The sequence below is a fragment of the Diceros bicornis genome, chromosome 39 (genome assembly GCF_020826845.1).
Source record: "Diceros bicornis minor isolate mBicDic1 chromosome 39, mDicBic1.mat.cur, whole genome shotgun sequence".
NCBI lineage: Eukaryota > Metazoa > Chordata > Mammalia > Perissodactyla > Rhinocerotidae > Diceros > Diceros bicornis.
In genome coordinates, this window is record NC_080778.1 from 12,088,347 (window position 1) to 12,103,186 (window position 14,840).

The 14,840-nt window shown below is 44.5% G+C and overlaps 1 protein-coding gene across 2 annotated transcripts in view; it reads right to left on the bottom strand.

Moving 5' to 3' along the window:
* Window positions 1-14,417, bottom strand: part of ZDHHC14 (zinc finger DHHC-type palmitoyltransferase 14) — a 279,273-nt gene extending 264,856 nt beyond the window's left edge. For both annotated transcript variants that reach the window (XM_058534084.1, XM_058534083.1), the window contains exon 1: window positions 13,375-14,417. In XM_058534084.1, coding sequence (XP_058390067.1) covers window positions 13,375-13,619 — 245 coding nt within the window. In that variant the 5' untranslated portion in view covers window positions 13,620-14,417. The remainder of the gene's footprint in view (window positions 1-13,374) is intronic.
* Between the last annotated feature and the right edge of the window lie 423 nt (window positions 14,418-14,840).

Genomic DNA, 14,840 nt, shown 5'->3' on the forward strand with positions numbered 1-14,840 from the left:
ATCATTTGTATGTGGGGACTATTCTGGAATCTAATTTGCATGGGTCGCTATCTCAAAGAGAAGGAGGAAAATAAGTGTGAGATAATCTGAGTCAAGAATTCTTCTCCCTGGTTAGAAAGACAAATAGACTATATATAGCTGCAGAATTTAACATGACTTTGGCTTATATGTTCAAAAATGCCCTTATCGGCCATCAAGAATGTGTGTATGGGAAATTCATGGCATTAAAAGACCCCAAATAGTACCATTCAAGAAGATAAATTGCATCGATTATATAAATCTGAGGCCCACTCGGAAGATGGGATCACTGGGAGACATCAGTTGTCTGGTTGTCCACTTCTGGGGCAGCATGGCTCTGCAGACACCAGGCCACCGTAGGCTGTCATTGGAAAGCCCTCGGCAAGTCAAATGCATGGCGGGCAGGTGAGCCAGGCCCCTGACCTCCTCAATAACCCAGGAAAGAGTGAACATGCTCGTAGACAACAGTGTCAAAGAGGCATCCGTACCAGGGCTGTGTTTCCATTCAACCCTCTCCAAAATCAACAGAAGGGATTGCTCTACACAGAGTTCTTAGAGAAGAGAGGTTCTCATCTATCACTTCTAATAAATTGTGAGAAAAACAGAAAGGCTTTGAACACCAGATTTTAACAGTTTTGTGTGGATTTACTTCTCTACACAATGGGTGTGTGAGTCCATCACTATAAATGTAAACAAACACAGCAAGGAAGGGAACTTGAGACTGGAAGCTGGGACTGTGGTCCAGACATGGGGTGATGAGGGCCTAGACCACGGGAACTCAAACTACTTTCCCACCAGGACACATGACAAAGCACACTTCTCCCAAGGGAGATCTGGGGTTTGGCACAATTGTGGATGCATTGCCCAGCTGCACCTCCTTTCTCTCCTGCTCAAGGACACACTGGAATGGAAGCAGTGAGTGAGCAGAGCTAACCTTGAATAATTTTTTTTAAAAACGCTTCAACTTCAGCACTCTAGCTTTAGCGTTGTTAGTCACACACTAATTGTGCATACTCCAAACCAGTCTCAGCACTTCGTTTGAGAATTTCTGGTAGTTACGTTTTCCAGTTACCATCGCTGTCTAATAAACCTCCCCAAAACGTAGTGGCTTACAACAATAACATTATTTGGTTCATGAATCTGCAATGCAGGCAGAGCCCAGCAGGCATAGCTCATGTCACAGAGAGTACCATTCAGCTTCGAATGGGGTGGCTCAAAGACCCGGGGAGGTAGGGGAATGGAATCCTGCGAGGGCTCACTCACTCACACGCCTGGCCTCTGGGCCACGAAGACTCAAACAGCCAGAGGCTAGAACAGCTGAGGGATCCATGGGTACCTCTACTTCTGTGTGGCCTAGAGTCTCTCTACATGGTCTCTATAGTATGTAGCTAGACTTCTTACACGGCAGCTCAGGGCTCCAAAGGTGCACGTCTCATGCAAGAAAAAGACAGAGAGAGCCTTTGCACCAGGTAGAAGCTCTATCACATTTTCTAATCTAGAACCCAGGCACTGGGTAGAAGTTCTATCACATTTTCTAATCTAGAACCCAGGCAGCAGGTGGAAGCTCTACCATATTTTCTAACCTACAGCCTGTGTACAGGTAGAAGCTCTATCACATTTTCTAACCTAGAGCCCAGGCACCAGGTGGAAACTCTATCATTTTCTAACCTAGCCTCAGAAATCACATAGCCTCCCTTCTGCCATGTTCTCTTCATTAGAACTGAGTCACTAAGGCTGGCTCATATTCAAGTGGAAAAGAATTACACTCCATCTTTTTTTTATGGGAATACGGTTAAAGATTTTGTGGATATGTTTGAAAACTACCACATTAGGTATGGAAACAGAGGGGAAGAATACAGTCGAGGAGATGTTAAAGAAAAGGAATAGCAGAGGGTGATGACGGAAGGTATGTGAGAAAGGGTGGAAATGGAGAAGATTTCAGGATGAACTCTGGGGACAAGGAGAGTGTTCTCTTTACTGAGAGTGGTGGAGCCATGAACAACGCATTCGGTTTTCAATGACTTGCTTCCTGGGCATCGGAGGACACCTGGGTGGAGACCTCCACAGGCAAGAGGAAATGCAAGACTAGAGGGCACGTGCTCAAGCAGGGGGGAGACAGAGAGATGAAAGTCACATTGGAAAGGCAAGAGTGATCACCATGATGATGCCAACTTGCCCAAGAGAGTAAGCAAGGCAGAAGGGGAATGAACAAAGTTAACTCAGGGCAAGGAGCAAAGAACAGATGTAATACAGGAGAAAAAAATAACTAAAGGTAAGTAGAAGATCAACATCCTAGAAGCTAAAGGAAGAAAAAGTTTCAAATAAAGAGAAAGTAGTCACAGTCTCTTTACCACTGAGAGTAAGGGAATAACAAAACCTGAAAAAAAGGATACCAGATTTTGTCGGGGAAATAGCCAGCAACACATATTTTGGTGACCCATTTTATTTCTACTATCTGTACAGGGAGAGGCAATAATTTCCTATCTCAGCAAGTAGAACTAACGCCTCTAAGAGACTCCAGTGTTTTGTGGTAAAATAAGCTGTTTCTCTGTATTTGTGAGAAGTGCCTGAAAACCACCAAAAGATAGTAGACTCACGGAGCCTAAATTCTTTCCCAAGTGAGTTAGACGGCCATTCCTCCACTGATAAGACTATCTCAAGGCAACCACATCCAGCCCCAGAGCGCCGTTGGCTACACCCTCCTCTATCAGCCCCCTTGCCCAGCCCTGTCACACTCTGATGGCTCTCAACAGCAAGACCAGTGCCCATGGACTTTGAAGTTTGCAGTTTTTTAAAACCCAGTTTGAAGATGTACGGAAATTACTGTGTTCCTGTTTTTAAATGGTGTGTTCTGTCCAAATACGCTTAAAATCTTCTAAAATAAAAAAGTTCCTTGGGGCAGGCCCAGTGGCATAGTGGTTAAGTTCACATGCTCTGCTTTGGCAGCCCAGGGTTCGCGGGTTCGGATCCTGGGCGCAGACCTATGCACTGCTTATCAAGCCATGCTGTGGCAGCGTCCCATATAAAAGGGAGGAAGATGGGCATGGATGTTAGCCCGGGGCCAAGCTTCCTCAGCAAAAAGAGGAGGATTGGCATCGGATGTTAGCTCAGGGCTAATCTTCCTCAAAAAAAAAAAAAAGGTTTCTTACAGTTGAAAGCAAGTCTACTTCAAAAATCTCTAGGTGGAATAGGGAAGTCTATTCTAATGGCATGTTAGCTCTCAGCTGTGAAGGGCCAAGGAGGCAAAAACAGGCCTAAACAAGGATAGTACAACTTGGACAGACTGGAGGGATGGAGTTGAGGAAAATGCGCGCGCACACACACACACACACACACACACACACACACAGAGCTGTCACCTTTCTCTTCATTCGGGGCCTGATCATGGTAGAGGGATTTTCTCTCTCATGCGGAGCACCAGAGAGACTTAAGAGTCTATAAGAGCTGAGGGCTGGCTGGTTCCCTCAGAAATCCCTTCTACCAGGACTGTCAACTAAAGCCAGCTACATGAGAAGAGGTCAGTAACAGAACCTTAATTACAGGTACTTTCAAGGGCTGTAGCTAAGCTAGGTGTGAGATCAGAGGAGGGCTTCCAAACCCAAAGTATTATAACTGAGGAGAAAAAAGCTAAAGCTTTCTTTTAAGATCAATGAAAAACTAGCGTCAAATTAAATCATGAAGATGAAGATGAAATTTGCAATAAAGTACCTCACTCATCATAAGGAGCTATATTTCTTTAAACCTTGCTCTTAATTGTATACAACTTTAATGATTTGTTAATAGTCATGATTTATCATTTTGATAACTATTTTATCATCACATAAAAGTATAATAGACTGAATCCCATGCTAAACTCTCTCTCAGTTACCCAGGCCTAAGCATTTGGGTCCGGATGACACAGTCCTTGCCAGGACACACTTAGGGAGAAACCAAAACCTATGAAGAGGTAGCCTTGCATATTCTACCCTATAAAATGATACCAAATGCCAAGAATCAGTGAGAAGTCAAAGAAAGATTAGAAAGAGTGTGAGGAATAAGTTGAGCATATTAACACAAATCAAATATTATAACAGTAAAAACTACATATATGTGCAATAACATAAATGAATCTGAGAGACACAATATTAAGTTTAAAAAAATCACAAGTTGAAAGTTGTAAGAGCGATCACTCCCACTCTAACAATGAGAACAGATTAACTACAAAAGTACGGTTTGTAAAATACATCAGGGAGCTGAGGATGCAAAGAAGCCTAAATGTGTCAAGTCCTTCCCAAGAGAATAAAGGCCAACAGCTGCTTTCATTCTCAGCAAAGTGGCAGGAAGAACAGGAATCCACCATAGACGGGAGTAAGGAGAAACCAGGTACATTTTTAACCAAGTTTAATGGCCATATGTGGACTGCCATCTGGATGAGAATTCCAACGAGCCCCAGCCACAGATTAGGTCTGCACCACCAGCCAACTCTTTCCCATGGATCTTCACCAAACACACAGCAAGAGTACACCAAGGGCTGGAGACAGGGCAGGAGAGTTTAGAGACATCTGCCTTGATACCAATGGGACCTTCCCCAAGGGTAAGGCAGGGGTCAGAGCATAAAAACGGAGAAAATCTCTCTTACGCATTTCAGGCCTTCACCCAGGGCACTGCACCAGCTCTGCAAAAGCTGGGGCTGGACAGCTGGACAGCTGGCCAGAGAGAGATGTCCTAAGTATGGAAATCTGGGGCAAGACTAAAAGCAAAAAAAAATGCCCCAGTAACCCAAAAAGCTGGCAGTCTTGCTGAAAAACAAATCTTCCACAGTAAACTGGGCTGTGAAGCATAAAGAAATCTTCAGAGTTTTGCCAGGGCTCAGATCCCAATTCCTGATACAGGGAAAGTCCTGATTCTGCCCTCAAAACATTTGAAGTCAGTGATGAAATGAATCTAACTAAAGCTTCACCAAAGCCCACACCCATTTCAATTACAAATGAGATGGACTCAGCCTGCACACTAGTGGCCTGAAACAAGGGCATGACCCTTTAAATTCCTGAAGCCTCTACAGCTCTTTTACACACCACATCATAATCAAAAATTATGAGGCACACAAAGAAGGGAGAAAATATAAGCCATAGTCAAGAGAAGAAATAGCCAAAAGAAGCAGACCTAGAGACAATATAGATGTTGGCATCATTAGGCAAGGACTCCAAAACAACTATAAAAAATATGTTAAAGGATCCAGTAGAAAATACGGACATGAACAGATGGAGAAATTCAGCAGAAGTGAAATTCTTTTTAAAAACTATATAAAAAACTACTTTAAAAAATGCAGAAATGCTCAAAATAAAACATAAGATATCAAAGAGGGTTCAGCATAGACAGGACACAGCAGATGAAAGGATCAGTAAACTTGAAGACAGACCGATAGGAATTATTCAAACTGAAACACAAAGAGAAAAAAAAGAGTAAAAAAAACATGGACTAGGTATCCAAGTTGTATGGGACTATATACAATGGTATGATATATAAATAAACGGAGTTCCAGGAGAGGAGAGAGAAGAGGACAAAATAAATATTTGAAGAAATAATGGATGAAAATTTTCCAAAACTGATGAAAGATATCAATTCACAGATCCAAGAAGCCTCAGCAAACTCCAAGCAGGATCAATATAAAGAAAACCACACCTTGGTATATTCTTGTTCAGCTGTTAAAAATGAAAAACTGGGCCGGCCCCTGTGGCCTAGTGGTTAAGTTGGGCACGCTATGCTTCGGCGGCCTGGGTTCAGTTCCCAGGTGTGGGCGTGCAGCACTCGTTGGCAGCCACGCTGTGACGGCGACCCACATACAAAACAGAGGACGATTGGCACAGATGTTAGCTCAGGGCAAATCCTCCTCAGCAAAAAAGAGAAGAAAAGAAAAACAAAAGACAAAGAGAAAATCAAAAATCAGCTGGAAAAAAATCCACCCATTACATACAGGGGGGAAATGCTGAAAATTAGAGCTAACTACTCATTCAAAACAAAAGAGGCCAGAAAACAACAAGCCAACATCTTCAAAATTCTGGTAGAAAAAAACTGTCAAACTAGAATTCTATATCCAGTGAAAATATCCTTTAAAAATGAAGGCAAAATAAACATTTTCAGAAAAAGCAAAAACTAAGAGAATCTGGCACCAGCAGCCCTGCATATAAGAAATGCCAAAAGAAGTACTTTAGGCCAAAGGAAATCACACGGATGGAAGAAGTGAAGAGTACCAGAAATGGTAACTATGTGAGGATAAATATAAAATTCCATTGTAAATTATCTCTATTTTATATATATACAAATGTATGAGTTTTAGATTTTATATATGTGCATATGTTTTGTTTTAATGTATCTTTATTTTATATATGTATATATATTTGTTTCTTTTAAATACTATTGACTGCTTTAAAAGAGTAACATTACTGGGTTTATAGCATACACAGATATAAAATATATGACAATAAGAGTCCAAAGGGTGGGAGAAGTAAGCTGAATTATAAGGTTTTAGGTTTCTTACATTGTTTGTGAAGTACAACATTACAACTTGGAGGTGGACTATAATGGGGTAAAGATGCATATTCTAATCTCTTTAAGCAACTACTTAAAAAAAATTTGAAAGAAACATTGCCTAAAATTTTTTTTTCTTTGGTGAGGAAGATTCGCTCTGAGCTAACATCTGTTGCCAATCTTTCTCTATTTTGCATGTGGGTCACCACCACAACATGGCTTGACAAGTTGTGTAGGTCCACGTCCAAGATCCAAACCCGTGAACCTGGGCCACCAAGGCGGAGTGTGCCGAACTTAACCACTACACCACAGGGCCAGCCCCCTAAAATTTTTTAAATGGAATACTAAAAATATGCAATTCACCTAAAAGAAGGCAAGAAGGAAGAAAAGAAAAAACAAAATACATATTAGATAAATAAAAAAGAAACACTAAGTTGACAAACTTAAACCCAACTATACTGGGACAAATGGCAAAATGTGAATGTGGACTGTTATATCCATGTTAAATATCCAAAAACTAATACTATTACTGTGTTTAAATAAGAGAACGTCCTTTTTCTTAAAAATTACATGCTGAAAAATTTGGATATAAAGGATATGATGTCTGCAACTTACTCTTCAATGGTTCAGGGAGGGAGAGGTTTTTAATAAAGGATTTATTTTTTTATTTATAAGAAAACTTTCTTTATACTTTTTTTACATAGAAAAATAAGCCAAACTCAACAATCTATTCTTTGGGAATGCATACATTAATTGAACCTTGAGGAAAAAGTCAAGGCTTTAACAATGACTAAGCTGAGGTGGTGGTGACCTCAGGGAGGGGCAGGGAGACGGGACCCAGCTGAAGCACAGAGAGTATACGTAGATTCAAAAGTCCTGGTATTGATGTGGTCCTTGAGTTGGGTGGTAGTTTCATGGATGCTCTTCGGAGTATTTTATTTCAAAATCTGCATGCACGTTACATATAATCTTCTGAATGAATCCAACATTACACTTTTTACAGGGGGAAACTAGTTAATCAGTTAATCAGTTTGAACTGGGACCAACTTTTATATTTAGTGAAGAGCTAAACAAAAGCATTAATATGGTCCCCAACTCCTAGCTGAACCAACTGACATTTTACTAGATCCAAATTCCAGGATATAACTAATTATAAGTATGCGTTGACCACCACTGTTTTCCCTTTCCTAACAAGCTATAAAAGAATGAACACACTTGCTTGAAACCTTTAATCTAAATTCTCTTGCTAAGACATCATAACTCTGCCATGAATAAATTATGTACAACATTGTACTGCAAAAGAAAAATCTCCAGGTTATGCAGATACAGTCAATTAAATAATTGACCATCACTACTCTATTATAGGAACCTACAGGAGTCCTTTCTGCATAATTTGGTATCACTTCCCACCAGCTGAGAGAGAATGCAATAAAAAATAAGTAGTCAATAGTATCCTTAAGAGATTTATTAGATAAATTCAAGTATCCAAAGTCAAGAACCTATAAAATGTGAAATTATTCTAGGTGCTGATGATTGTTAGGTAATATTCATATATATCACAGAGTACTTTGTTTCCTTAAAGCATTGAGTTAAAAAGTTTTTAAAAACTAGAAAGAAGTCTTGATTAGCCAAGAGAACATCCCAACTCTATCACTAGTTTTCTAAGTAACTAAGAAAATCTTTTATTTCCTCTGCTTCAATCAAATGAAAAGAGATAATAGTTCATTCTGAATTCAGAAGAATTATATCAAATAAGCAGTTTCTAAGGCAAATCTGTTCTATAAGACATTATTAATTATAAATTTTATTAATGTTCACAACTTTACGAAACGAAAAACTGAAGCAGAAGAAGTTATTTTTCAGAGTATTTTAATATTACCATTATTTCGTTAAACAACAAATATTTACTGATAGCCTTCCATGTACCAGTTACTACTCTAGGTACTGAGAGAACAAAAGTGGAATCCCTACCCTTATGAAACTTACATGTGTTGATCATGTACACAAATGAATGGGTTAGTGCACTCATGTCAAGAGGTCATTAATAAGATTTTGAAGCCACCTAAAATTCTTGTGGAGCCATAGTGGGTTATAAAGCGCCCTTGATGCCATCTACTGTGTTAATAGGGAATGTTCAGTATAAGGTCCTAAGGGTCATCTACAACTCCATGGCATTCTATGATGCACAGCAACGGCCAGCATTTGGCCAAAAGAAGACAGGACACTTTCCAGATGTTTTCTGAGATGGTGGAGAACTTGATGCAGTTCTGAATAGGACAAGTGAGAAAAGATGAGGTCCTTATATGTTATAAGGGCAGTACCTTCTACTGGATAATAAAGGATTTCCAATCTATAAGAGAGAAGTTATTATTGGAAATGGCACTTTTGTTTACTGGGGACAGTCCCTTGTTCTGTCTTCAAGGCAAACATGACCCCAGTTCCACTGGTACCAATTATTCATCAATTATTTCAGAAGGAATTAGCCAAAGCCAAAGAAATAAGAAGGAAGAGGAAGAAACGAAAGGAAGGAAGGAGAGGGGTAGGAAGCAGGGAGGAAAAGAGAGAAGAAAATATAGGGCTTTTTTAATCATCAATGGACTTCTAGTGATGAGAAATTTAAGAATGTTCCCACATTCTCAAGTGTTTCAGCCCCAGTAACAGCTCCAAACCGTGGTGACAGCACAGAATTGGGAGCCCATCAAGTCCAAGGCCTCCCCTGACCTCAGAGGATGCTCCTGAAAACATGAACCTCATCTGAGCTCCCAGTTTGTCTCCTCCTTTCTGCCTGTGTGATCAAGAGACTATGAAATGTCAATATTTCAGGATCGAAGACCTTTTATTTTTCAAAATTTCATCTCTAAACAAAAGCAGGCTGTATGTGTGTGTACGTCAGAAAGAAAGAAATTGATAATGTGCACTGATCTTTTCAAATTGCAATTCTGGGGACACGAGCATGAGAACTTCGCAGTAAGTCGTTGATGAGCCAGCCCCTCAGGAACTGCAAGGAGCAGGGAGATGTCTCAATAGCCCTTGCAACCAGCTTCCTCCCTTCCCTCTTAAACACAGCTATGAAATGCTCTCACTTTGTGTCAGTAACCCCTATGTCAACATAAGAGAGACTGAAAGGTAACGAGCCCCGCCCCACTTGAAAAACAACACAGGATTGCACTGAGCTGCTTCTAGTAGCTTTCTTTACTGTCTTTGCGGTTGCGGGACGGTGGCTCCAAAAATGGAAATGAAATCCAGTCCCTGCTTCTTGTAGGCTTCCTCGTGCACCTGCTCAGGGTCTGGATAAGGGCGGTCCCCAGACGTCCCTGCAGACTCCTACACTGAAGGGACAAGAGGGAAGCCCCTCCGCAGACTCATACAAAGGTCTTCATTTTAACAGCAGACTACACAGCTCCAAATTTTTTCAGCCTTAATATGCTATCATTGTTACACTTGCTTATTGACCCCCACACTTAATTATTAACCAATAAATGGCATATAATATTCGAGCAAAGCTTAGGAGTAGCCGCCCAAGGTCACCGTCTTCTGAGAGCCTTTTCTGAAGCCTCCCTCCTTCAAAGGCTCTCAGAAGACGGTGACCTTGAGGGGCTACTCCTAAGCTTTGCTCGAATATTATGTGCCATTTATTGAGTACCTGCTGTGTATCAGACACTGTATTAAGTATACTTTTTCATTTAATCTTCACAACACTTAAAGGTAGATATTATTAATCCCATTTTACAGATTGGTAAACCGAGGTTTAGAAAAGTCAATTTGCTGGTAAGAATCCTGGGGTCTGTCCTTTCAAAATCCACGCTTTTAACCACTTTTCTATACTTGCAGGAAGAGCCAGCACAGTGGGTCAGAAGGGGGCACTGGCTTTGCAGTCAGCAGCCCACCCACCCGTGAGTGTGTGATCTTTGGTGATCACTTAACCTCTCCAAGGCTCTGTCACTTCATCTTCAATGTGGGAAGAAGAATTTCTACCCCACCTTGCTCCCAGGGTTGAAGACAGTATGAGCACCTATCACTGTGTCCCAGGAAGGCCATTTCTCTTGGACGAACTTCCTTGTCCATCTGTTCCAGGTTGGGAAGGAGAAGTCGGGTGGCAGAAGAGTCGCAGGAAAGGAGGTCTAAATCTAAGTTTAGAAGTTATAGGTCTCAAATTTTGTATTTGCCTTTGTGTAACTTTGTGTATAGGGAAACACGGACTCTGATGTTTGAAAACGAATTCTACTAATATTACAGTTATCTAGACATGAAACGAATCAAAATAGACAACCACATAGTATGTGCTCAAAAAAGAACTAAAGGAAGGGCAGAAGGAAGGCAGACAGGGAGCAGACAACACTGGCATTTCCTCTTGATCTGTCTTCGCCTGTTGGTATTTCATTTCCTATGCGTGTAACTAATTGGTTCTTGGAGTCTCTATCAAATTAATTTGGCCAAAGTTATTTAATTTCACTCTGTCATTAGCAATGATAAAGCACTTAAAGGCAACACAGTGACAAATATTCTTAGCCAAATCATAATATGCTATAGTTTGAACAGCTCTATGATTTTTCTCAACTGTGGCATCATGCTAAGATGGGCCTATTTTCTTGTAGTTTCTAATTGTGTAATTGAAGCAACACTCATGGAGACCAAATACACACACACACACACACAGAGCTGATCTATAAATGAAGCTGCTAATAGTAGCTAATAAAATCCCAGTGCACATGATTATTCTACAGCCATCAGTTAACACAACGCTGACGCAGAAAGAGATCCCTAACAACCTGCTCATGAGGACTTTGGGGAACACTTGGAAGAAACATACACAGAGTTCAAGAAGTGAAAATGCATTTATGACGGTCAGTTAAAAGCGATGTTTGAAGGAAGAAAATAAAAGACAGTAAGTAATAACTGGTAGGGGCCCCTAACCACACAGCGGGATGTGGGTGTATACAGAAAATGAAGTAGTCATCATCCTACATGAAACACACTTGTGGCTGAAGCTCTGCAACACAATCACAAAATTAACCCATTTTCTCCACTCTGAAAATTGCTCAAAAGAGCAAAAATGCCAATATAGATCACTTGGAAACTTTTTTAACATTAGGACATAGTGCATACTTTCTATCTAGAGGACCACCTACAATGATAGCCACCACTAGAAGGCTGGCATTTCTGATGCTACATGGCATCATCATTCCAGTGCCTGAATTTATTATGACTCAGAACGCAAAGTCACCCAGAACCTCTGGCCCCTTCCACCAGTTCCCCAGGACTGTAAGGACAGAGGCTGGCGCTGGATGGGAACACGGGGAGCAGGAGGAAGAACACAGCATTTCTCCTGCCATTCCAAAAGCCTCTTCACACCCTTCCCCTCCCATCCCCAGGTCCCCCAACAGACTCCACCAACTGGTCTCAAATGTGCACAAAAGTAAAACTCCTGGGCAAGACCTAGAAAATTGACACAGAAATGGAGGGGCTGTGTGTGGGAAAGCCTGGGGGAGGTGAGCAGCTTACATCTGAGACGTCGCTCCTCACCTGTTCTAACTCAATCCTGTTCAAGTTGTTCATCATAGCACAATGTTCAGATACAAAATGTTTCCCCTCAGAGTCAGACAGCTTTAAGTAAAAAGTATTACACTGCCGAGAGATCATTCATTTCTGATTGAGACAGCATTTGGAATATCAAACACCAAGCACAAAATCAGAGCATATTAATACTTATCAAAAGGTTTACTTAACCCTATCCAACAGAAGCAGATGGAGACTGAGAGTATCATGCCCCATAATAACCAGGATATGGGAAGCACAAAGAACTCCCAATAAATATATTGCTTTTTTTTTAATTGGGGGGGGTGGGGGGTTGAGGGGGGTGGGAGTAGCAGCTACAACTTTCCTTGAGCATAAGATACCAGGAATTACATAAGAAGCTGCACTGCAAATACTGGACCCAATAAGAGCAACTGAAACTGATTCTGGAAGGTGGTTAAACTACTTTATCTAATACTATTAATAAATAAGAAGATCTTTCATTAGTTGGCAGGAGGGTAGCTGCTACTGGCCAATTTGATTTTCCAGAAAATGGTGAAGACTTGCATGCACTTATTCCCAAAGTATTGTTCTGGAATCAGAAGTTACCATGCAGTGTCATACTTTTCCAGAACAGGCCTAAAGTCTCCCTTCACCTGTTCCCCAATATTGGCAGGGGAGGGAAAAGTGTGTGTTTGGAACATTTTTTATTGAAACTTTTTTAAAAGTGAAGAGTTTAGAAACCTCATGGTAAATCAGAAATCGTTGATGAAGAGGGAACACCTAAGGAGAATGAATAATGAAATTATCCTTCCAGGCCACACTGGATGGCCTACACTTTGAAACCTAAAATAACCAAGATTCTTTATTATCCAGCGAAGGTACGTAGAAGATTTAGCAAGCTGAGCTTAAGATGCCCTACAGCTTGTGAACAAGAAAGAAAGTCGATTCTGTTTATCCCTGACTTAGGAATCTGCCTCATCCCCCTTTCCCACATTAGGCTACACTGGGGCTGGTTTGCTAGTCTCAACTCAATACAGACGCTAAGAAGCAGTCACCTGCGAGGTACCACCCAACCCCTAGGAGCAACAAGGCCGGCACACCTTACAAGTGTCCCTTCTCCCTTCTCCTCTACTCCCAGAGCCCAACCCAGAACTGCATTATCTCTGGGGACCGAAAAGCAAACAAACCTTTAAAAGAAAAAGAGGAAGAGCGGGCTTCTATTATATAACAATAGTAGATAAGGCTTCTAGAAAACGAAAGTAGCGAGAGGAGGGGCAGGGGTCGGGGGAGGCGAGGGGAGCCCGGCGTCGAGGAGCTTCCGCCGCCACTTACTCGAAGGCGAAGAAGAGTCCGCTAGTGACCAGGATGAGGATGAGAGTCAGGTAGAAGACGCCCGTCTGCCGGGCCATCATGATCCTCCCGTTGCAGAAGAACTTGTTTCTTCCCGGGAAAACCTCCCATTTCCTCCGGGCCGCGGTTTTCTTCTTCTTGTGGGGCGACTCCATGGGGGAGGAGCTGTGGGTGCTGATCTGACTGTACTCGCAGTCTTTCATGGGCCCGCCGCCGCCGGGAGGCATCCACGAGGGCAGCCGGCTGGGGGCGCACACCCCCAGAAGCCCCCCGGCCGCGCGGGTCCCGCCGAGCCACGACCGCCGCCGGCCGCCCGGCCGCCCCCCGAGCCGCGGCGCCGCGGCCACTAAGCGGGCTCCTGGGTCGGCGACAACTTTGCCGAGGACCCCCAGGTTAACCCTTTGGGGAGCCCAGCTGTCATAGCCCGATCCCCTTCCTAGAGGGACGCTGCTCGCCCGCAGCCCGCCGCGCCGGTCCTCAGTCGCTTCCAGCCCGCGTGCACAGGCTCCGGGGCCCCGCGGGGCTCAGGGGGCCGCCCGGCCGATCCCCGGCTCGCCGCGCGCCCGCCCCCTCGCACAGCGGCTCGATCGGCCCCGCCGACCCCCGAGCGCTGCGCCCCGAGGGGACACGAGGCGGCGGCCCCGGCGCCGGCTTCCTCGGAAACCACTTCTGCGCCTCGGTCAGGTTTATTCTAATCCTTCCTCCGGGCGCCGGATCCTCCCCAGGAGACAGCGATGGAAACTGGGAGGCAGCTGGCGGCCCCGGCAACCCCTCCCAGGGGTGGGGAAACCGAGCACGTTATTCTGTCGGGAGCGGGCTCGGCGACAGCCCGGGCGCTGCGACCCCGCGCCGGCGCGCCTGGCAGCGGAGCCGAGTCCGCGGCCCCCGCGCGAGGCTGCCGGGGCCGCCCGGGCCGAGGGGCGCGGGGCGGTTCGCGGGCTGCGCGGCCAGGGTCTCCCCGCTCCCTCCTGCCCCATAGGAGCCAGGCCCGGGAGAGGAGGCCGCCGGGGCGGCGGAGCGCGTCTCACGGCCGCGGGGCGAGCGCCACAGACACTTGTTTGCAAGGCTCAGCCCGGCGCGCGCGCGGCGCTCCGAGCGGGTCCGCCTCCTCCCGGCCGGTGGGCGGCGGCCCGCGCCGCGCCGGCCGGGCTCCTCCTCCGGCTCCTCCTCCTCGCCCGCGCTGCTCGGCCGGGCCCCCGCCCCAGTCCCCTCCGGGCGGGCCTGGCGCGACCCCCGGGAAGGCGCTGGGCTGCCTGTGGCTTCGCCCGGCGACCGCTCGGCTCGGGCGCCTGGGGCCCCCCCACAGCGCGCGCCCTCCAGCAGACTTCTGTCCGCCTCCGGGCTTCTCCTCCGGGTTTATGCCGGCAGCAGCGGCCGCCTCGGGACACACATTCATACTGCCACGCGCAAACCCATTCCTGCGACTCCCGGGGACCTGAGGAACCGGC